The sequence below is a fragment of the Epinephelus lanceolatus genome, chromosome 18 (assembly GCF_041903045.1).
Source record: "Epinephelus lanceolatus isolate andai-2023 chromosome 18, ASM4190304v1, whole genome shotgun sequence".
NCBI lineage: Eukaryota > Metazoa > Chordata > Actinopteri > Perciformes > Serranidae > Epinephelus > Epinephelus lanceolatus.
This window is the reverse complement of record NC_135751.1, coordinates 22,333,869-22,355,175: the sequence shown is the minus strand read 5'-3', so window position 1 is coordinate 22,355,175 and position 21,307 is coordinate 22,333,869. Positions and strand designations below refer to the sequence as shown.

The window sequence follows — 21,307 nt, the reverse complement described above, 5'->3', positions numbered from 1 at the left end:
TATTGTTGACAATATTTAGTTTTTAATACTTAGAGTCCTACCGATCCCAAACAGCTAGGAGAAATTAAAAATGTGTACCAAACAAAAGTTCAGGTCCCAGGAGGATATGAAACGGAATATTTGGGGGTCCTCCATGAGTAAATTTTGAGCATCACCCACTTGATTACCTACATTCCTACACTGCATCAATTTGTGCATTTCTGCATCAATTAATGTCTTTGATTTAGTTGAATATAAAGTCTTCGGTGAGTGTATGTCCATAGGTGTCCCCTGCACTGCTGCCGTCAGCCCCAAAATCTATGGCCACGTCCATAGGTTTAGATTTTAGAGGGGATGCAGGGAACACTTCCTCCTAAATATTTACAACATGTGCATTCATCCCCTCCCAGTAAAACATTAAAGTAGCAAAGACGATATTAAAAACATTTACACCATAAATCAGTGCAAAGAAGGCAGAAATTGGTGCATAAAAACTTTTTTATTAAAGAAAATTAAGTGTTTAATGCTGAAATTTTCTGGCGTTGGACCCCCAACCCCACCTTTTCACGTGTCCCTCTCAGTGATGCTATGAAATCTACACCCTTGCCTATGTTCATGGCTCTTTACGGACATGAAGAACCTCCAAGGATCTGTAGGCTTCCACTGAAGCTTCTGTACTGTTATTAAGACCTCTTACTTAAGTAAAAGCATCAATACCTCAAGGTACAATTACTCCACAACAACATGAATTCAAAGTTCTTACTTGAAGGGACAGTTCAAGAGTCTTCATCACAGACTTTGAGATTCACAGTTTGAAACTTAATATTTACAGTAAGATTTTTATTCACTTCTCCACATCAACTAAACCACAGTCCTGAGTAGTGGCACCTGAGTGATCCTGTTCACTGGAAAACTTCCACTTCTGCTGGACTGATCCATCACAAGTCTTTGAGAAGTACCTGGAAATAAATGCGGGGCCTTCAATCTGGTAAAATTAGACAAACATTGCAGGCTATAATACAGATCATCCTACCGCCACAGGAAATTAAGACTAATGGTATGGAAAAGGAAGGCTAGGAAGACATCTGGATCAAATACATCGTTGCCCTGTCTTGATAACCATGTAACAGAAACTTAAGTGAACAGTGCAGGCCTGTGTCAGTGTAGAGAGCAATGAGATTTAGCACAGGGCCTGAAGTGCTGAGGTTTTTAGGTTGCATGTTTTATGTCTACCAAAAGCTGTAGTAGGTGAACTAATCAGTGAGTCACAAATTGTTTTCAGCTGTTCTATCAGGTAGTTAACAGCAGGTAATTCACCACAGAAATTTACCAGGTGTTGGTTAACAGACACTGGGGTAGTAGGTCGGTAAATATTACAGACACATACCAATATATTTTTCCATGCACATTTTTGTCTCAGACATGAACTCTTTAATCTAAGAATCTGTGGCAAGTAGCATGACATAACTTTAACTACCATCACTATACGAGTTGCGTTAAGTTACTTGAGTTGGTAAACGTGTGAGATCAGGTAAGACAGGGGAGCAGGACAGTGTTTGCTTTATTTACCTGTTTTCTGTTTATTTTTCATGTACTGTATATTAAGTCTTCATCCATCCATCCGTCATTTTCTGCTCATCCAGGATGGGTCATGGGGGCTAAGCATGGCATTCCAGATGTCCCTCTTCCCAGCAATGGTTTGCAGCTCCTCCTGGGGGATGCCAAGGTGTTCACAGGCCAGATGAGATATACGATTCTTCCAGTGTTTTCTTGATCTACCCCAGGGACTTCTACCATTTCGATATGCCTAGAAAACCTCTAACGATAGGCACTAAGGAGGCATCCTGATCAGATGCCCGAACCACCGCAACTGGCTCCTATCGACGCGAAGAAGCAGCCATCTTCTCCGAGCTCCCCCTCGGCTGTTTGAGCTCCTCACACAAACTCTAAGGCTGAGGCCGACCACCCTACAAAGGAAACTCATTTTGGGCACTTATATCCTCAATCACATTCTTTCAGTCAATAATCAAAGCTCATGAGTACTGGCAAGGTCTGGAATTGTAGGTGGGCCAATTAATCGAAAGCTTTGCCTTCTGGCTCGGCTCCTTCTTTATTACTGCCGATGTCGCACCAAACCGCCGATCCATCTCACGCTCCATTCCACCCTCACTCGTGAACAAGATCCTAAGATACTTGAACTCCATCACTTGGGGCAGTAACTCTCTCCCAACTCAGAAGGGGCAATCCACTGTTTTTCAGCAGAGAACCATGGTCTTCGACTTGGAGGTGCTGACTCTCATCCCGACTGCTTCAAACTTGACTGCAACGACCCCATTGTGTGCTGGAGGTAACGGTCCAATGACGCCATCAGAACCACATCATCTGCAAAGAGCAGAGCTGCAATTCTGAGGTCCTCAAACCGGACACTCTCCTTCCCCCGGCTGCATCTTGAGATCCTATCCATGGATATCACAAACCAAATTGGTGTCAAGGGACAATCCTGGCAGAGGCCAACACCCACTGGAAATGAGTTTGACCTAGTGCTGAGTATACGGACACTGCTCTCACTTTGGTTAGTCTGAATCTACCATAGACCTGGGGCCTCATTACAGAATATTCCTAACTCTAACATCCTATCTTCTCAGTTAAGGATGACATTTAGGATTTTTGGTATTACAGAAACATGTTTTCTAACTGCATTTAGGGAGAAATCCTGTCTTATCTTGGAATAGGAATTTAGCTATTGGAGACCCATCCTAACTTAGAGACTTTTTAAGTTAGGAATCCTGAGTTAGGATGGCATAGACCCTGTCCTAAATTCAAATGACTAATGAAAAGGATGGGTGCAGCACTGTTGTAAGGTCTGTATGAAAATGACAATGAGAATGGGGACCAACATAGCCACCGAATTATAATAATTGAAAGCCGATTCAAAACATTTGTTTATGCTTTAAATTTCCCCGACCATGTATTAATTGGTATATATGTATTTTATCGACGTATAATGTTTGGCTCTGGAGAGGGCGACAAGGAGGCATTGGGCTCAGCTAGTGGACTTACATATCACAAATTTTTTTTCTTGTTATGGGACACTTCCAGCCTAATAGAGACATAATCACATCCCTCCAGTTTTAGCCTCTTTACACTGGCTCCCAGTATGTTTTAGATTTTAGGATTTTACTGATTAAGGCTCTTCATGGTCTCTCTCCTAGCTATATCTCTGACCTCTTAGTGCTGGACACACCAGGATGTACTTTGAGGTCCTCGAGCAGAGGTGTTTTGTCTGTTCCAGGGGCCCGGCTGAAAACTAAAGGGGACAGAACGTTTGCTGTCAGGGCCCTGAGGCTCTGGAACGGTATGCCCGAGGAAATCAGGTTGGCCGAGTCAGTGATCTCTTTTTAAGGCCCTCCTTTAAACATACTGTTATCAGCGAGTCTTTCCTGATTTTACTTGAGTTTTAAGTTCATTTTACCTGTCGTTTATTTACTCTGTTTTTATATACTTAAGTGCTTTATCAGTTCTTTTAAAAGTTGTTTTCACGTCTTGTTTGTTTTAGTTATTGACTTTGTAATGGTTCTGAAAAGCGCTTTATAAATACAGATTATCATCACTGTTATTATATAGGATGAGTGCTGATTGAAAACTCAAATTTATAGCTCTAGTTAGGATTTCTTGGATTAAGATGAGAGGTCTGAGACAGGATAGGACAAAGCCACGAGTTTAGGAATTGTTTGTGCAACAAGATAGGATTTTTCCTGTCTTGAAACTTAACGAAAGATAGGACAAGCAGTTAGGATATTTTTCTACGAGGCCCCTGATCACAAAAAACTAATTCACAACAATAAAACATTTGATTCTGCTAACATGAACTTCTATTATACTACAACAGAAATCAGAAATCTAACAGTACGTCGCTTGTGAAATGTTAATTTGATCTTACATTACAGATACTACACAGGGCTAAAACCTTTAAGGAAATATTACAAATCTGTACACAAATAAAAGCTGACCAGAGGCGTAGGAAGAAAAATTTAATAGAAGACAGTAAAAAAGACAGTGTAAATAAATAAAAAAAATGCTGATCTAATTGGTAAAAAAAAAAACAGTTTCCAGCCTCATAAAATAACAAAAGCGTGGATACTTTAGTAGTTACAGTGTTAATGTGCTGCAGTTTGTTTACAATAGTGCAATATAATAGATACAGTAGTTAGAAATAGCTACAATGAATATAAATCTGCCACAACCAGGGTGTTGGACACTTAGGAGACATTTGGAGTGCTTCTTGACAACAGTTCAAACACGGTCAAACGAGGACTCGGCTTATACCACAGACAAAATGAATTCGGCTATCAGATTGTGCTGCAGGGTGATAGTTAATGTCACAGTTTGAACATATTTGTGTGGGTGAGGGAGATGGCCTGGCCGACGGCAGTGCTTCTGCGATAAACATCTGATGTGACTGCAGCGCATAACAAGAGAATTTCACAGTTTAAAAAACACATTTAAACATCACATTCTGCCCTTTTCTCACTATGATTATCCTTTTCTTCAAAAACTGTTACTACAGTTCATTCCTGCTGGACTCACACTGAGACGGAGGCCTGAGCGTGGACAGAATAACCCCACCTCCGCTCTTTAATGAATTCTTATAATGAGAGATAGGCAGATAAACGTGACGACTTGAGGAAGAAGGAATGTCAGTTATTTGGTCTGTTGATAACAAAAGAAAACTCCCTGGGACTATTTAATAACTAAGTCTGGCAGTGACTACTACCAGGCATAGTTTAGGAGAAAATATCTCTTACAAATTAAATAAGGCCACGACACAAAACAGACAAACTACAGTCTCTTCAAAAGCAAACACTAGAAGCCAAAGGAAAACAGATACAAAAGCTTGTGAAAGTCCCAAACTATTTGGATGCAAAAGTGTTTGGCAGCTCAGGTCCTGTAAAAACTTAACTTAAACCCAGATCAAACGCAGAGAGATTACTGTGAGGAGACGACTTTTGAAAGCTTGGTTAAAACACTGACATGTCAGAGCCTTGCTCCAAACGTTGATGTTTACAGTGCAGATAACCTTCCAGTATAAACAGCCAGGGTTTTCTCCTACAGAGGTGTGAGCTTGGTGGCGACGGGGGGAGATGGCTCAGGAAAAAAGGTGACAAGTGTGTGTGTGGTGGCAGTGGTAGTGGTGGTGGGGGGATTATAGCGAGTCTGGGTGGCCGGGGGGGTGGGGGGTGGGTAGAATAACAAGCTAGATGAGGAAGAGGACGGTGTGTGTGTGCTTGTGACAGTTGGTGTGAAGTACAGTGGGGGGAGGGGGAGCAGACGGGATGAGATGTGGCTAATTTCTAAAGCTTGTTTTTTTTCTGTGTTGTTTTCCAGTTTGCTGCACCTCAACAGTCGACTCTGCGGAGACTGGACCTACTGTAGGAGTTCCTGCGGGAGAAAAGCAAGACGATACAGAATGTTTTACTTCAAGTGTTTTGGGTTATTTTTTTGTGAAAAATGCATCTAAAAAACCTGTGAAATCAGTCTGGGGTGTTATCAGATCAATATTGAATTCTGTGACACTTTATCTGTTATTTAGACCTAAAGTTTGACACAGGAAGTGAAGGCGTTACCACAAAAACTGTCAATAATGTCTTTTTGTGGTGTCCTACTACATGCCTGCATCAATTTGAATGAGTTTCTTTTTTCAAAGCATAAGAATGAGGTAGTCTTGTGTAGCCAGACCTATCTCCAAGCTCTGTCAGCAATAGATGAAGGTGTAGACGCACAAATAATAATTCTGCTATACGGGTAAAATGCTCTGGCTTGTTTGTATTGATTTAAACTAACTGAAATGGTGTTGGACAGCGGTAAGCCCAGGATGCAGCGACCATTCCCATAAAAGGAGGCGAGCACTTTCAATTTAAATGGCTAAAAAACAGTGACAAAAGTATGTCAGCTGTGTGACTCAACTTTACTGATAAGAAGACAAACATAATTTGATAACTGTTGCCCCAGAGGGGAAGCCTAACTACGCTTAAGCTCTGGACGAACTCACTGGACCAGTTAAGACCACATTCGATTTGGTGGCTGCATGTGGCTCTTGCAAAACAGTCTGTGTCACTGGGGCTGGAATATGAGCTTTTCAAAATTGTTACATCCATTGTAGATCTTTGCCTTATTGCACGATCCAAATCTTTGTCAAAATTTGCCTTTTCAGCTTGAAGCTTGTTTCCTGTAGCAAAAGGGATTGTAAATATGGTGACATGCAGATAGCGGAAGGAAAAGAGAAAGCCGGCCTGAACAGTCTGCCAGTAGCAGGCTTACAGCCACTGTCAACATCTGGTGAGTCAGGCTGAGTTAAAACCACCTCATTTTATTCAGATCAATATAAGAGACATTTTGTGTCAATATAATGTTTAAACGTCTATTTAGAGTTAGTTTAATCAGCCTGAAAGAGCATCTACTTCCTAAATATACATTTTGTCCTCAGTATGAAGGTATCGCTCTGGCAGGTGCTGTTGACTGTAGGTCTGCTTTTGATTATGAAGCAGCAGTCCTCAGACCCTCACATGCAAACACAGAGCTGATGCCAAAAGCAAATGAAAACAAAAAAACATATGGTGATAGTTTCCGTGGTCAAACAGGCTACAATACCTCAAGAACTGCACCAACATTTCTCTTATATATGAATGTTAACTGTTCGAGAAAGTGCCAGTTTCTAACTCATTGAATTTTGTGCGCACAGACACATGTCTATGAGTCTGTGACCTGGAGTGTGATAAAGTTTGGATTTAGGTTGCTCTTTTGTTGGTTTGATGGAGTTGGAGCGGCAGCATGAGCTCATTTTTGTGTGTGTCAGTGCGTAGGCGAGTGTGTGTGTGTGTGTGTGTGTGTGTGTGTTTAGTGTCTCAAGTTACCGTTGTGTTTGCGTAGTCTGAGCTGGCAGGGTTCTGTATAGCTGGGGGATCTTGCGGTTGATGAGAGGACCCAGAGCTTCTTTCAGTTTATTGTAGTTCCTCTCCAGCTCTCTGTGGTACTCCTTCTGATCTGGTCCAATCAGGGCTTTATTCTTCCTCAGGGCATCCTCACACCTGCACGAGAAAGAGCGGAGGAGACACAGGCAGTTGGGGGTTTGTTTTTATTAGTTACACAGCAGTCTGCGTCTGGGCCGTGGAGTGTGTCATCACCTCTTGGTGAAATCTTTAAAGCAGAGGCGCAGTTTGTTGTGATGGCGAAACAGCTTCGGGTCATCAGGAATGTCGGAGAGAAAGACCTGCGCCACCTCGAGGGGGCCCTGTGAGGGGGAGAAACTGTTACATATCCGCTGAGGAATGTCAGTCGCTGCTTTAAACACTGACCCAGACTTTCACCCTCATTTGGAATGGATTAATATTCCAGCAGGATGTGGAGTTTGGACATTTTTAATACATTATGGTTATACATCATCAGTTGCAAGAATCTAAACCTGGTTGACAGTGGTGCCAACGCAGCCCTGCAGCACCATCTGCAGCATCTTGGCGTCAGCAGGGTCTTGGTTTGTGGCGAAGGCGAGCTCCTGAGTCTTCTTCTGCATGTCCTCAATGGCCACCTCCATCGGAACAAGAATGATCTGGAGAACCAAAGACAATAGAAATACTTTAATTTCCTTCCTTATGCACTACATTAATTTAAAGAGACAGTTCAGCCAAAAATACATATTTTCTTCTCTTACCTGTAGTGCTGTTTATTCTATTGATATTAGACAAAATTGTAAACTCGCTTGACTCTTTGTCCGTCGTCTTCAGCCTGATATTGTGTCCACTCTAACATCTCTACAGCTGATATCTGCAACACCCAGCAACTCACACCAAAACAATCTAGAGTAATAAACAGCACTGCAGGTAAGAGAAGAAATATGTATTTTTGATTCTGTCCCTTTAAAAGCTGGCCAAAAATCCCTCCAGGGCAAACACCTACCTCCTCCTTGTGGATAACATTGATGCGTGTCTTGATGTAAGGGAAGGCGTGAGACGTTGTGAGGATGCTTTTGCGTTTGTACTGCTCATTCAGGTCGCCGTGGGCTCGGCCGTCCAGAGTGAAGGGAGTGCAGTACATGAAAGTACGCAGGTTGTAGTTCTTGTCGAAGTAGGTGATTCTTTCCTTTAGCTCGTATGTGTCGAAGTATGGTTCAACGTAGGTGATCTGGAGGTAGGCCTGAAACAAGCACAGTACAATCATCAGTGCACTTATAACTTTTGCAAAATTTCTACTGATATATTATTAGTCACACAGTGTCAATACATGTATGCTACCTTGTTGGGATCCAGTTTGTTTTTGTCCACTGGGTTGGAGTCTTTGATGATTTCAACCGTTTCATCCCCAAACCTCTCTGAGTAGAACTCCTGCGCACCAAAGAGATTCATCTTTAGAAATATGTTTTACCATGAATCACTAGGACATCTTTATTAGTATCCTGATGAGTTAACATGCCTCAAGTCTGTGGGAGATCTCGGCTAATTTGGTGATTGATGGCTCCTTGTAGACGAACTCTTGCTCATCCAGGTCTCCAAAGCGGCAGCCATAGAAGCCCACTCGGAAGTAGGTCCCGAACATTCTCTAAAGACTAAAGACGGGATGAAAACGTGAAATTATTTCCTGAGGAACCTCGGACAGTTTAAATATGTTAAAAAAAGCAACACTTGGAAAAATAATAACATTTTTGATGCAGAGAAGCTGCTGTCTATCAGATCTCAAAGATCAGTATTGGGGCCAATCAATGCCTTTTCTAACTGATCGGAATTGGGTATACTGAGCTATGTAGTGTGCAATTGGGAGTGCAATCATAAGAGCAGAGGCTGCATCCCGCCTGCAACGAAACACCACCACGCCAGAAACGACTGCAAAATGCAGTACGAGACTGTTCATTTTTGTTATTTACTTAAGTTACGAGCACTCATTTAATTTCAGCTCGGTGTAAGAGTCTCTTGTGTTTTGTTGTCATCTATGGTGCATGGTGTTTCACTGCCCTGCTCAGAGGAGAGGCAGAAAGTGGTGCAGAGTTTATGACAATAAGCCAATAAGGGAAATTCATTAACGTAAACTGCGCAAAAGATACATAAACACTCAATGGAATACAGTTCTTTCAGGTAACTCAGGCAAAGGCTGCACTGAAGCAACAAACACTAGAGCCGTGGTTCCCAACTGGTGGGTCGCAGGTCCATTCTGAATGGACCGCAAGTGACTCCCAACTGTGTCATTTGTTAAAAAAAGAAAACAAAAAAAAAAACAACAACAACACAGAGCTTTTATTTTAGCACTATTTCCTGCTGTAGAGTGAGTGACTAACAGACAGCTACTTAACAGAGACAGCAAACTGGCTCAAAGACATGGGCAAACTCAAGTATGACGCTGAATGTATTTAACTGTGTGGACCCTGAACTAATGACCAAGGAGAAATCTGGACCCCATGGCTGGACCAGTTGGAAACCAGTGCACTAGAGGATACTCTCTTAAAGAGACAGCCTTGAGAAATTTCCTCGAGACAGCAACAAGGCCAAAAAGATTTAAGAGAGTTTGTTTTTTATATTATATGTGCTAGGATTGGAAGCAAAAACCTCAATCAGGACTTCCCTACTTATTACATGTTTTTGTTTTTTAGATTTTACAACCTGTTGCTCATTTTTTCAAGCAACACAGATGAAGAGGCTACACTGACTGATCTCTTGATACTTTAAAAAGATGACAGAATATTTTCTGATAGAAGAGCAGCTGTTGTAAGACAAAGAGAAAATATATATCTGGGCTGAAATGTAATTCCCCACAGTAGAAGGGTGGAAAAAAGGGATGGAAACTGTTTTGCAACAGTGGTTTGACTATGTCAAAGTGTGAAGGCAAGTTTTTTTTTATCACTCACCAGAAACACGTCATTCACACAGAGCGGGAGGAGACAGCAAGCAATGAGGAAGAAAGAAAACACTGTCAATACAAAATACAGGGCTGAATTAGCTTTACTTAAAATGTAATATACTCAATATAACAAATTAAGATGTTACCTCCCATCCTGAACTCTGGAAAAGTTAAAAAAAGGACACATGTAAGAAGGAATCCAGGATAAATCTCATTTTCTCACAAGCACTCACAGCCCTGGGTCAAAGTGTCGACTCACTTGGTTATAGACTTTGTTGAAGGCGTCCTGCAGCTTCCCGTGGACAGTGGCCAACTTTTTGAAGTCTCTGTTGGCTTCGTGGATGGGCAGCAGAATCTTGTACACTTCATTTATGGCTTCATACATGGCGGCCTGGTGTTACAACACAACAGAGAGCCAGTTTCACACATACCGCCCGATCACATATCACTCCCTTCAGCCATGTTAATACTGTAACCTTGCGCTGTGCTAACATACAGTCTGTCACCATGCGGTCGGAGAATATGAGTCGTACCATGTTAAAAGAGGCAGCTGCTTGCTCCAGGAGGCCCACCAGACCAGACTCGCTGAAGTACTTCCCAGCACAGATTCCCTCCTCCTCTGGAGACAGGACGTCATCGGATACGGCCGACTCTTCCAGCACGTTGGAGGAAATATTCTGAGAGAGAAACAGAGAAGTTGGAACAAACATAAAACTTTTTATGTTTGCTTGTTTCACCAATAGCAGTGCTCCAGTTTTGTGAGTCCTCATATAAAACAGCATGCACTGACCTGAAACGTGACACAACCAATTGGCAGGTAGCGACAATCCTCCAGCATGTTGAGGTATTCTGCCACCAGCGCTGCGCTGTGGACCAGACAGTGGGCAGCTTCGGCATGGTTCCCTCTCTCAGAGTGTTTTCCTGCCATGTTCTGGAGCCACGTCAGACGCAGGTCGGGAGAATTCTGGTAGCCTTTTGCAATCCTGGAGAAAAAAATGAGTAAATATCACATACTTTATTTGTGACACTTCATTGTTGTATGCAGGCCTTATAAATGTGCATAACAGTACCTGTACATTAGGTCGATAAGCATCTCCGGATCCTGCTGATGCTCTTTCATCTTCACAGTGTCAGTAAGAATCATGTGCAGGTTGAACACCAGATCCTGGACCTTTTTTAAAGTGCAACACAGCACATTAGTAAACAAGTCTCATCCACTCTAGCAGCTCCAGATGGGACTTTCCACAGAAGCTGTTACATACCTGCTCTGGGAAGGGCGTGTCGCGTAGCTCCAGGTCTTCCTCAGCATACGTCAGGATTGTCTTGAGCGAGCGGCGAAGATGCTCCTCGTTGAAGTTTTGTGACGTTCCCACCAGCGATGACAGGGACATTGTGACTTGCATCTTTACACGTGCAAAGTTCTGATTCAAAGGAAAAATCAGGACAGATTATAATTCAAAATTTTAACACAGCACCTATTCCTCAAACATCCTGTATGTGTCCTGCAGATACATTTTTTTTACTGGCCAGGGTTTCTATTTGAAAAAATTGTTACTGGTCCACATGTCCCAAAAATTTCAATGTCCCCCGCAGATGGAAGAAATGCCAGTCAAATATCATCTTTGTTTATTGAGCTTAAAAACAACTGAAAGTACTGTTAACTGTCTGATCAAAGAAGCTGTTACTGAGAGGGGTGGCGTCTGATTTGATGCTCTGGTAACATTTTTTCGATGGAAGGAGCAAGAACAAAGCGTAGGCAGGGCAGCAGGTGTTTTCAATCATGTTTTGAGTTTTCCTTTAGCAACACGTGTAGTAATTGTCATGAAGTTGTGGTAGCTCTGTGCAAATGGTTTTTCCTGCTGTCTTTATAGTCCTTTGTAGCCGTCTAAAGTCCTGAGCAGTCAGGTTGCCAAACCACACGGTAATACAGTATGTTGGAACACCTTCAATAGCACAGCGATAAAAGTTCACTGGAGTTTGGTACTTATTTCAACTGTTAAGATGCCTCAGAAAATGCAGTCTCTGTTGTGCTTTCATGAGGATGCAGTTGGTGTTAGTTGACCATGTGAGGGTGTCTGAGATGTGTATGCCAAGAAATTTAAAGCTATCATCAATCTAAAAGATGACCCATTGGGAACAGGAGTGAGAGTGTGACAGTTGCCACCTTAGTTGGTTTTTCGTCGTGAAATGAGGAGGAACAGGTCAGAAACAACGTCTGACAAAACTTGCAATTAAACTAATTTGGTTGCTGATGTTGGCTGCACATTCATTTAGGACATTGATTTATAGATGGGAATTATTTTGATCAAGCAGTTTGACCTGAGATATTTAATCAATATGTTGGACTTAAACAAATTTTCCCGACTTACCAGAAACCCTGGCATGTCCCTGGTTATGAAAAGAACATTAAAATACAAAAGCTCTACAATGACTATATCTTTGATAATGTCCAGACTTACATTTCCAATCTCAAAGTTCTGTCTCATGAGCAGGTAGAGAGAGGCGGAGGCGTGACTTCTGACAGAGCCGACACTACTGCTGCAATGACGCAGGAGACGCAGGCACAGGTCCGCACAAAGCTCCGTGTCCTCTTCAAACAGCATCTCTGGAAACTACACACACAAACACACTCTCTCACTTTGTATACTCATCACAGAAATAAACTGAAATAATTTTGTTGCTTTCGCTAGAAAGTGTTAAAAGGACACTATAGTTCAATGTTTAAGAGTGACTACAAGTATGGAGAAAAATTACAGGGGTGTTATTGTGATTTTTCAAGCTGCATTAATATTAGATTGAACTGTAACGGAGACATTTGTACCTTGAAGACCAGAGCCCTTTGTGTAGTGAAGCAGTGCTGCAGGAAGAGGGCGCTCTGGTTGCCTGCCATGCTGTGGAGGAGGACTCTCAGTACTCCACCCAGAACACTCTCCTTCAGCTCTGACGCCACCACAGTCTGACAGAGAGACATCAAATTACAGCAAGTCAATCCTACATGAAATGGAAAGTACTGTGTGTGGTGACGATGATGACTTCTTTACCTTCACTACAATCTCCAGTGTGTCCAGAACTATCAGAGAGGCCTCAGTCGCTAAGTTCCCATCCACCACAGACTCCTGCTCCACCTCAGCTTTAGTCCTGGAATAGGTGTTATTTTACAACCATCAGTTGGATGAAACCACAGCACATTATACCCTGATAGTGATTTAAATACACAATATATAATTTCTGATGCTAGGGGTGTCTGAATCAAAACAATAACCAAAGACAGACTTTGATGATGATGTGAAATGGCGTGGGATCATGGGAGTTGTTGTTTTAATGGTAAATCTATATGACGTGACTCGGACGGAAAATCACGTTCACAGATGAGGAAATGTATTATAGATTTACTCAGTTCATGTTTAGTCACATTATGTCATTTCATTCTGATGACATAGCTGCAACTAATAAAACATTAACAAACTAATTTTCCATTAGCATTAGAGGAGTCGACTACCCACACAGCTACTGTCGTTAACTTTATGTGGTGAATTCAATAGTGGGGCGACCTGGCTCTGTTATTCGTAGTCAAAACAATCATCCTAAAAGCGTGTTGAACTGTGTCAGAGGCCTGTAGCAACTCCAATTCAGCCAGTATAAACACTGGTGTCGGACCAGGACTGCTCTGACTCCCCATCGCATCAGCAACCTTACTGTTCCTTCAGTTACAGAGGTTAGACCCAGTGCTGCCACTGGCTACTAGCTCGCTTTGGCCCCCCTGCACTGGGGTTTGTGCTTGCTGAAGTGGAGTTGCTACAGCCAAGCCTCCACAGTTCTGGAGGTCCATCTCCAGAGCTGTGGTCCACTCTACCCCAGCAAAATAGCTTCCTAGGTGGGAGGTGGAAAGCAGAGGCATTGGAGGGTGAGCTAGCTAGCTTAGCTCATCTAGCTTGTCTCATTTGTGATCTGATAAACAGAGAGATAGAGCAAGAGCGGGGCAAGGAAGGGCTGGAAATAGATAACCAATATGTGGCGATCAATGTCTATATTGTGTCGCTGTAAATAGATCAATGTATGGGAAACCAGTGTGTAACATTACCATACACATTAGCTCAGTGTCTGGCATGAGCCACTTTTCATAGTAACAAACTGTAGACCGCTGGATCATAATTAAAATATTGTATCAGTGTATTAGGTCTCGACTAGATTACTGCACTGCAAAAACAATGCTGTATTTATATTACCAAGTATAATTTTGTGACATTGTATGATTACTTCCTCCCTCTCTGACATATTATGAGGTGCTTCCTGTGTTTCCCCAGAAGTTACGAGCAACTAGAGAGGATAGAGGGGATATGACACCACTGACAGGGGACCAAGTGAAATGCAACATGTCTTCAATAAAATTACAGATTTCTCTGGGTTTGAACATCGCTGGAAACATCTGGGATAATGTAAGTACACAACTCGACAAAATATATAACTGAGGTGCAGTTATTTTTAGACATTTTTATGCGAAAATATCTTTAAATTGCAAGTCTGAAATCTCTTCACAATTAATGTAAAGAACATACTTGTCGACTCTGTCTGTATTCTGTTTCCAGTGAGTGACATTCTTCCTCCACCTAACATTCTCCTGGCTGCCATAGGGACTCCTTTCTGAAAGAGTAAACAAATAACAGTTTCCATGAACACCAATTTAGAAACACCTCAAACAAACACAGCTACTGACACACACACAACACGTGACCGCGCTCTCATGTAATTACCTCGACAGCGGCGGACCATCTCTTGACGAGCCCCGATGGTGCCCAGTATGGCCTCCTCCAGTCGGGCCTTCATGTCCTGAGACTTTTTAAACGTCAGGCTATTGATCCTCTCCAGAGCTTTCTTCCCCTACAACAACCATTGAACATCACAGGACAGGGACAAACAACAATTTAACAGATTACAGAAGAAGATTATTTGGTCAAATAAATTTCAGTTAAATAAAAACCTCCAGCAGAAATGAGAGGAAGCCAACTGTGTATCTACCCAAGTTCGACTAAACAACAAAACTACAGCAAGCTGCACTGCTGATAAATCAAGCAACTTTATTGAAACAACGACTGACATATCTGTGATGATGTTCTGTAGCTCTGGCACGTCCAGATTAAATTGGTTTTGACCATGAGAGTCTTTTACACCCAATAGGAGTAAAAGACTCTCATGGTAGTGACACCGTCAGGTTATTGTACCTTGTATTCAAAGCAGGAGACACAGAGATGCAGCAGATCCAGCAGGCGGTTGATTTGCAGTACAGATAAATCAGACACCCATCGCTCCAGGAGAGCAGCATCTGCATTCTTCAGCACCCACAGGAAACACACCAGCAGAGTCCTGCTGCACTCGGCAGACAGAGAGCTGGACTGGCGCCCAGCCTGGTGAACACAAACACACAAACTCAGTGCCAGTCTTTTAATCTGCTTCAGTACAAAATGGCTGTTTACAGAGAGCTATAAAGGACAGAGAGCCACCTACAGGCTTAGAGGAGCAGTTGTACTTCAGAGAAGAACAAAAACATGGTGAAGAATGTAAACGTTTTTTGTCTGTGCGGAGTTAGAGAGAGACGAGAGTGATCGTCTGTTAAGCTGAGGCAGCAGCCTCCCACACAGAGGCTGATCTGTGACCTGTCAGTGTGTAGGGCCCGGGGGAACAGCCTGACCCCTGCCGCTATCACTCACCACCGTGGGCAGCGCAAACGGGTTGGCTTTGACATGCGGCAAAGGGGAGCCAGCAATCGCCATAGCAACAGACTGACTGATAGTGTTGCCGCTGTCTGGGTCAGCATCGTCAGTGTGGGCTGAGGCATGGCGGACCCGAGCAGGCGAGGAGTCTAGAAAGAAAGAAGAGAAGCACTCTCAGGTACAATAGTGCTGAGAATAAAAGCATTTGGCAAATGAAATAAATGTGCAGAGAAGGTGGATAGATATAACAATATCAGTGGAGTGCATATGTTTTCCGCTGACCAGAGAAGTCGTGGAGCTGATGCAATATCTCCATGACGATAGGGATGAGAGGCAGGTAGAGCTGGGCAACATGGGCTTTAACCTGAGGGTCAGTGTAACGAGGGTCTGCATCATGGCTGCACAGCAGGGAGTGGACAGCACTAATGGCCTTTTTATGAAGGAAGAAAACCCTGCGGGTGACAGAAAAAGTATATCAGCATATTTTATCTGGTTCTCAGAACTTTATGCCAGGGGTGCTCAATATTTTCTAACTTAAAGGTCTACTCCTGATCATTAGAAAGCTCTGATGACCACTTCCACCCTCAAAAAAACCACAACATGACAAAAAAACAAGATGAAAACTGGGCTGTAAATATGTGTTATGCCACTGTCGGCTGTTTCCTTATGAAATGACTTTCCAACACATTCCGGCTGCTTTGTGTCTCCGGAGCTTTGATGGTTTTAGCACCTAATTTTACAGGATTCCACTGCATTCAACACATTGTGCCTGCGGCTCAGCATCACATCCTGCCATTAGGAATCCAGATTTAATGTAATCAGGGCATAGACTGTAAAAATAATGGACGTAGCTATTGTGCATCCATTGGTTTGTGGACTCCAATTCTGAAGCCTCGAGTTTGACATTTTGGCCATCGCCATTATGTTTTTTTGGAGCCAGAGGTGACCATAGGGGTGGATCTGACTGAGAAGCCGAGGACACTATCAGCAGACAGCCTGTCACTCAAAGCAGTCCCCCCTTAATTATGTGTAACTTTATGCCTTAAAAAATGTAAATGGGTGAGATATATAAAAAGTCACCCACGTACAGTGGCATGAAGGTAAATTCACTAGAGAGACCAAAACTGCTTTTGTACCAGCTCATAAATATGTTTATTTCTGCTGTAAAGATGGGCATTTTAACATGGTGGTATATATTTCTTTACTCTGTTTTGAAGCCAGCCTCAAGTGGCCATTCAATGAACTGCAGTTTTTGGCACTCCTGCATTGGCTTCAATTTTCAGCCTCAGAGGTTGCCGCTTGGTCATGACTGGCATGATGATATTCAAACTTGACTGGTCACTGAAATTATGCGGTTCGATTTGACATTTTTCATTTATGTGAAGTCTTGAGGACAAAAAATACAAAATAACTAGCTTTGTAAATTACACCCCTCAAAAATTGTTTAATTGAATCAAACCAGTAGCTAAATGTTACTCTGAGGCCCTGGCTGCTTTATGCTATACTGTATGTCTTTTTAAAGTTCAAACTGTGATGATCCTTGTGGGGAAACTGAAAGAAACTCGTCGTAAATTACACTAATCAGTGCCTACCCTTCTCCTTCAGGATCAAGGATGAGAGAGAGCTCAGTAAGTAGCAAGCCAGACAGGAAGTGCTGCTGGCGGAAAGGGACGGAGAGCTCAAACATGGTGGCCACACCCTGATCCTGCACCATACTCGAAAACGCTGAACTCTGCGGATACAGATAGGAGGATGAAGATGAGCTAGAAGGATATAAGAGTATGAAAACATTTAGGAGCCAATTAAATCAGTTGCTTTGTATTTTCCAGCCTGCTCCAGTACCTGAGAGGTGGTGGAGGAGGTGGAGGGGGAGGGGGAGGCTGGAGGGCTGAGAGTGGAGCACGGCAGGTTGAGGGTGACGTAGTGCTCGTGGCTGCAGACGATACGAGTGAAGTCCACCCTCAGAGCATTCAGAGAGCTGGGGTTCTGTGCTGTGTGAAGCTTGTTGGCAATCTGTTTAACACATAAGTTTGAGACTGTAAAAGCTGTTGTGAAATATGCGTAGGAGGATTGGGATTTAAAGTGTTTGACATAAAAGGAAAATGGGAAGTGGAGCAACAGGCACCTGTTTGTAGTAGGTGCGGATGAGGTTGAACACAAAGCCCCGGTCCATGAGAGACAGCAGGTCATTCAGGAAGAAGGCCAGACTGCTATTCAACCTCTCCACAAGCTCCACATCCTGAGAGACAGAGGGAGATATTCATCAGGGGAGAGAGGAAGAGGATGGGAATGAGCAAGATAAAAAGGAAGATATGCTATCTGGTCACTGTACATTGGCTTATTTAAATGATACCAATAATAATCAAGCATTGGTTAAGAAACAAGGTTGAGTGAAAACAAATGGATTTCCAGCAGCTGATTTCTTGAATTGCTTGTAGTGTACCTTGTGGTATCGACTGGCGATGTCTGCGCTGATGGCACACACAAGAGCAGCAATGTCGTCCACAAAGCGGTCCGGAAAACGCTGACGCCTCGCAATGTCCAATTTGGAAGTCAGGAACAAGTGATGGGTCATGCTCTTTGTCTAAAGGAAATAAGAAAAATAGTCATTAAATCAAAATATTACCTGTCCTGCTACAGTAGTTCCTATAGTATAAGGCTTGTTTTTGTAGTGTTCTCTTCAGACTCTTAATCACGTAGTGTAAAATTAATATAAATGTACAAAGACATACTCACCATAAGCTGGAAGAAAAACCAGGCCTGTTGCAGCGCTGCTTCCCTCACTGTGCTGGTGCTGACCACCCACTGCAGAGCCAGCTCCTCATGGAGCAGCTACATGGGACCAACACAGAGCTAATTTTAGCTTACATGGGCAAACCATTTTAGAAACTAGATGAACTAGTAAGATTTAAGTGGCTATTCATGCCATAATCCAAAATACGTAATTCTCCTCTTACCTGTAGTGCTATTTATCCATCTAGATTGTTTTGGTGTGAGTTGCAGAATGTTGGAGATATCAGCTGTAGAGATGTCTGCCTTCTCTCTAATATAATGGAACTAGACGACACTCGGCTTGTGGTGCTCAAAGCGCCAAAAAATACATTTGAAAAACATAACAGCAATGTCTCTTTCAAGAAATCATGACCTGTTTACTCAAGATAATCCACAGGCCTTGTTGTGAGCAGTTTCATGTAGGAACTGTTTTGTTTCTACTAAACTACACCCACCCACCCACCCGCAGAAGGAAGTGTGCATCTACTCATGTACAAAATGCTTGTGCTTGTGACAGTGTGAGATGTAAACAATTATGTCGTCCTCCTTGGCTGAGCTGTAACATTAGCTGGCCAAGTGATGCTAGGTGAGGAAGCGGTAGATGCATGCTTCCTTCTGATACAGTCCGCAGGTGTAGTTTAGTATAAATTTTACAGCCCCCAAGTGAAACTGCTCACAAAAAGGTCTTAGATTTGCTTGATTTCCCGGGTCATGATTTCTGGAAATGGACACTGCTTTTGAGTTTTCTAAATGTCTTTTTTTGGTGTCGAGTACCATCTAGCTCCATTTTAGTTGAGAGAAGGCAGACATCTCCAACACTCGGCAACTCACCATAAAACAATCTAGACTGATAAACAGCACTACAGGTAAGAGGAAATGAATGTATTTTTGATTTGGGGGTGAACAGTCTCTGTTAACTGGTGTGTGTTTGTTTTTACGAGATGCAAGCTATGAGCTCTATCTGTTGTTTGTAAACAATGACAGTGCAATTTTTTGATAGTTTGATAGTTATTCAGTCACTAATTCAGGTAAAACAGCCTGAAATTAAAAAACTTAATTAAAATGTTTTATCAAGTGATAAATTACTAAGTGAACAAAGTGATGGTAAAAATAAATCTAACACACTCATCAGTAAATCTGCCAAAGATTGAGTCCTGAAATCTTTGGACAAAAGACTATTAAATGTCAGTGTTTCAACAAACAAAATAATCACACCATCTTACAGAGAGACACAATTGTTAAAATGTCATGAGTGATGATGAATGTTAATGGCACTGAGGGTTGATGAATGTTAGGACATCAGAAATATGTTAGTCATGAAGAATGTCACTTTTACAGTTTGTTATCGCCAGTTTTACCTTCTTGGTAATCTGCCTTGTGGGAACTGAAAACAAGGCCACGCTGTCCAGAAAGGCAGACATGCGATTGCAGCTGCGGTCGTTTGCCTGACATGGAGTGACGGTGAGGTGAACACACAGAGATGAGGACAAAGTGATGTGAAAATGGGTGAATGGAAATGGATGGGTGGCCAGAGAACTCTCTATGAACTCTGGAAAGAAATCTGATGAGCCCCAGGCAGAGATTATGTCTCTCGCACACAACAAACAGATATGGTGTATTAGTCGGCGGTTAGAGGATGAATTGTGAAACATGGACAAGATGCAAAAGGTGAGACAGCTAGCACATGTCTAGTAGAGTGAGGGGCAGACAGAAGCAGTCACAGACACGACGCCTGAGAGGTGAGGTAGGAAATGACCCATGAGTGTTGATCAGAGATGGTTCAGGATGGAGGTGGTGAAGGTGAGGAGGAGGAGGAGGAGGAGGAGGGATGTGGCACCTGCTTGAGCTCACAGCTGGAGTTGGGATTTCGGCGTAGCACAGATCTGGAGCCCCCGGGGGCATAAGCAGAGTTTACCCAGGAGTGGGAGCGGTCAATGCCCTGCCGTAAGCCACCAGAGACACACACACACAACACATACACAAACACACAGTGCAGGAAGAGGCAAGGGCACAGTGAGTAAAGGGAAGGGAAGGTTTTTACCACACATTATTTTTTTAAGAATAAAAACGGGTAGACACAAAGTAAGGAAAGGGACATGGAGTGTAGGAGAGGGAGGATTGAATCGGCAAAGAAGGCAGGAGAGGGGAGAACAAAGGAAGGGCTGGAGGTACTGAATGAAACACAAGGGACAGAGGCACAAAGCATAATTGCATCTTTGACACAAGCAGCATCATTAACAGTCAGCACAGAGTCATCAGTCAACCTGAGCTTATTGAATCTGCTGTGAAGAGCCGAGACACTGTCATTACAACAGACTGATATTGGATAAACAGAGAGTGAGAATTTGTCACAAGGGGTACCATAAAACAGACTTGATCATTTTGTGCTGCTGTTTCTTTTTAAATCTACTCTACCAAGATGAGATGAGACGATTTACAAAGGAAATGAATGTGCACATTAAACAACAAATGCTTGTGAGAACAAAAGTTAGCGTCAATACACAGCAGATGTCTAACAAAACATAAGAAGACTAAGAAATATATCATTTTAAAAGCTCAGCTTTAAAACTGAGAACAAAGTATTTTACTGCTTTTATGACTTTCAAAATAACTTCCAGAACTTCCACACACATTAACTACAGAAACAGCTCCAATAGGAATGACACATTTTGAAAAACAGGTGCAGCTAACCTTGCTCCCTATGATCCTCTGCACCTCCTCATCAGGAGAAACTGGAGTGCTGGCCAGATCTGGGTTGGAGTTGCTGATGCTCTTGGAGCGGGACAGGTGGAGGCTGCTTGGACGGGCTGTTGCTCTCGATATGGTGGCGTACTGCATAGGCATCTCATAGGACTGCGTGCCAGCTATTCACGGAGATGGACGAATAGAAATGTCACATGGTGAAATATAAGCAAGTCAGCAGCCATGTGCCTGATCAAATGACTGCCAGTCTTTCTGCTTCTCAGATA

At 42.7% G+C, this 21,307-nt stretch overlaps 1 protein-coding gene across 5 annotated transcripts in view; it reads right to left on the bottom strand.

Moving 5' to 3' along the window:
• Window positions 1-5,207: 5,207 nt before the first annotated feature.
• The window catches only part of dock6 (dedicator of cytokinesis 6), a 36,491-nt gene continuing 20,391 nt past the window's right edge, over window positions 5,208-21,307 (bottom strand). For 3 of the 5 annotated variants that reach the window (XM_033644647.2, XM_078161177.1, XM_078161178.1), the window contains exons 22-49: window positions 21,030-21,202; window positions 20,176-20,277; window positions 18,303-18,398; window positions 18,010-18,150; window positions 17,692-17,805; window positions 17,409-17,579; window positions 17,159-17,298; window positions 15,849-16,018; window positions 15,564-15,715; window positions 15,078-15,260; window positions 14,610-14,736; window positions 14,415-14,499; window positions 12,900-12,996; window positions 12,680-12,814; window positions 12,318-12,470; window positions 11,121-11,279; window positions 10,929-11,029; window positions 10,649-10,841; window positions 10,392-10,535; window positions 10,118-10,249; window positions 10,005-10,019; window positions 8,443-8,568; window positions 8,265-8,354; window positions 7,930-8,166; window positions 7,439-7,582; window positions 7,161-7,267; window positions 6,891-7,064; window positions 5,208-5,418 (exon numbers count right to left, since the gene is read on the bottom strand). In XM_033644647.2, coding sequence (XP_033500538.2) covers window positions 5,376-5,418; window positions 6,891-7,064; window positions 7,161-7,267; window positions 7,439-7,582; window positions 7,930-8,166; window positions 8,265-8,354; window positions 8,443-8,568; window positions 10,005-10,019; window positions 10,118-10,249; window positions 10,392-10,535; window positions 10,649-10,841; window positions 10,929-11,029; window positions 11,121-11,279; window positions 12,318-12,470; window positions 12,680-12,814; window positions 12,900-12,996; window positions 14,415-14,499; window positions 14,610-14,736; window positions 15,078-15,260; window positions 15,564-15,715; window positions 15,849-16,018; window positions 17,159-17,298; window positions 17,409-17,579; window positions 17,692-17,805; window positions 18,010-18,150; window positions 18,303-18,398; window positions 20,176-20,277; window positions 21,030-21,202 — 3,704 coding nt within the window. In that variant the 3' untranslated portion in view covers window positions 5,208-5,375. Of the gene's footprint in view, window positions 5,419-6,890; window positions 7,065-7,160; window positions 7,268-7,438; window positions 7,583-7,929; window positions 8,167-8,264; window positions 8,355-8,442; window positions 8,569-10,004; window positions 10,020-10,117; window positions 10,250-10,391; window positions 10,536-10,648; window positions 10,842-10,928; window positions 11,030-11,120; window positions 11,280-12,317; window positions 12,471-12,679; window positions 12,815-12,899; window positions 12,997-14,414; window positions 14,500-14,609; window positions 14,737-15,077; window positions 15,261-15,563; window positions 15,716-15,848; window positions 16,019-17,158; window positions 17,299-17,408; window positions 17,580-17,691; window positions 17,806-18,009; window positions 18,151-18,302; window positions 18,399-19,696; window positions 19,784-20,175; window positions 20,278-21,029; window positions 21,203-21,307 lie in introns of all 5 variants that reach the window. The other 2 variants (XM_033644645.2, XM_033644648.2) reach the window with 2 other exon arrangements.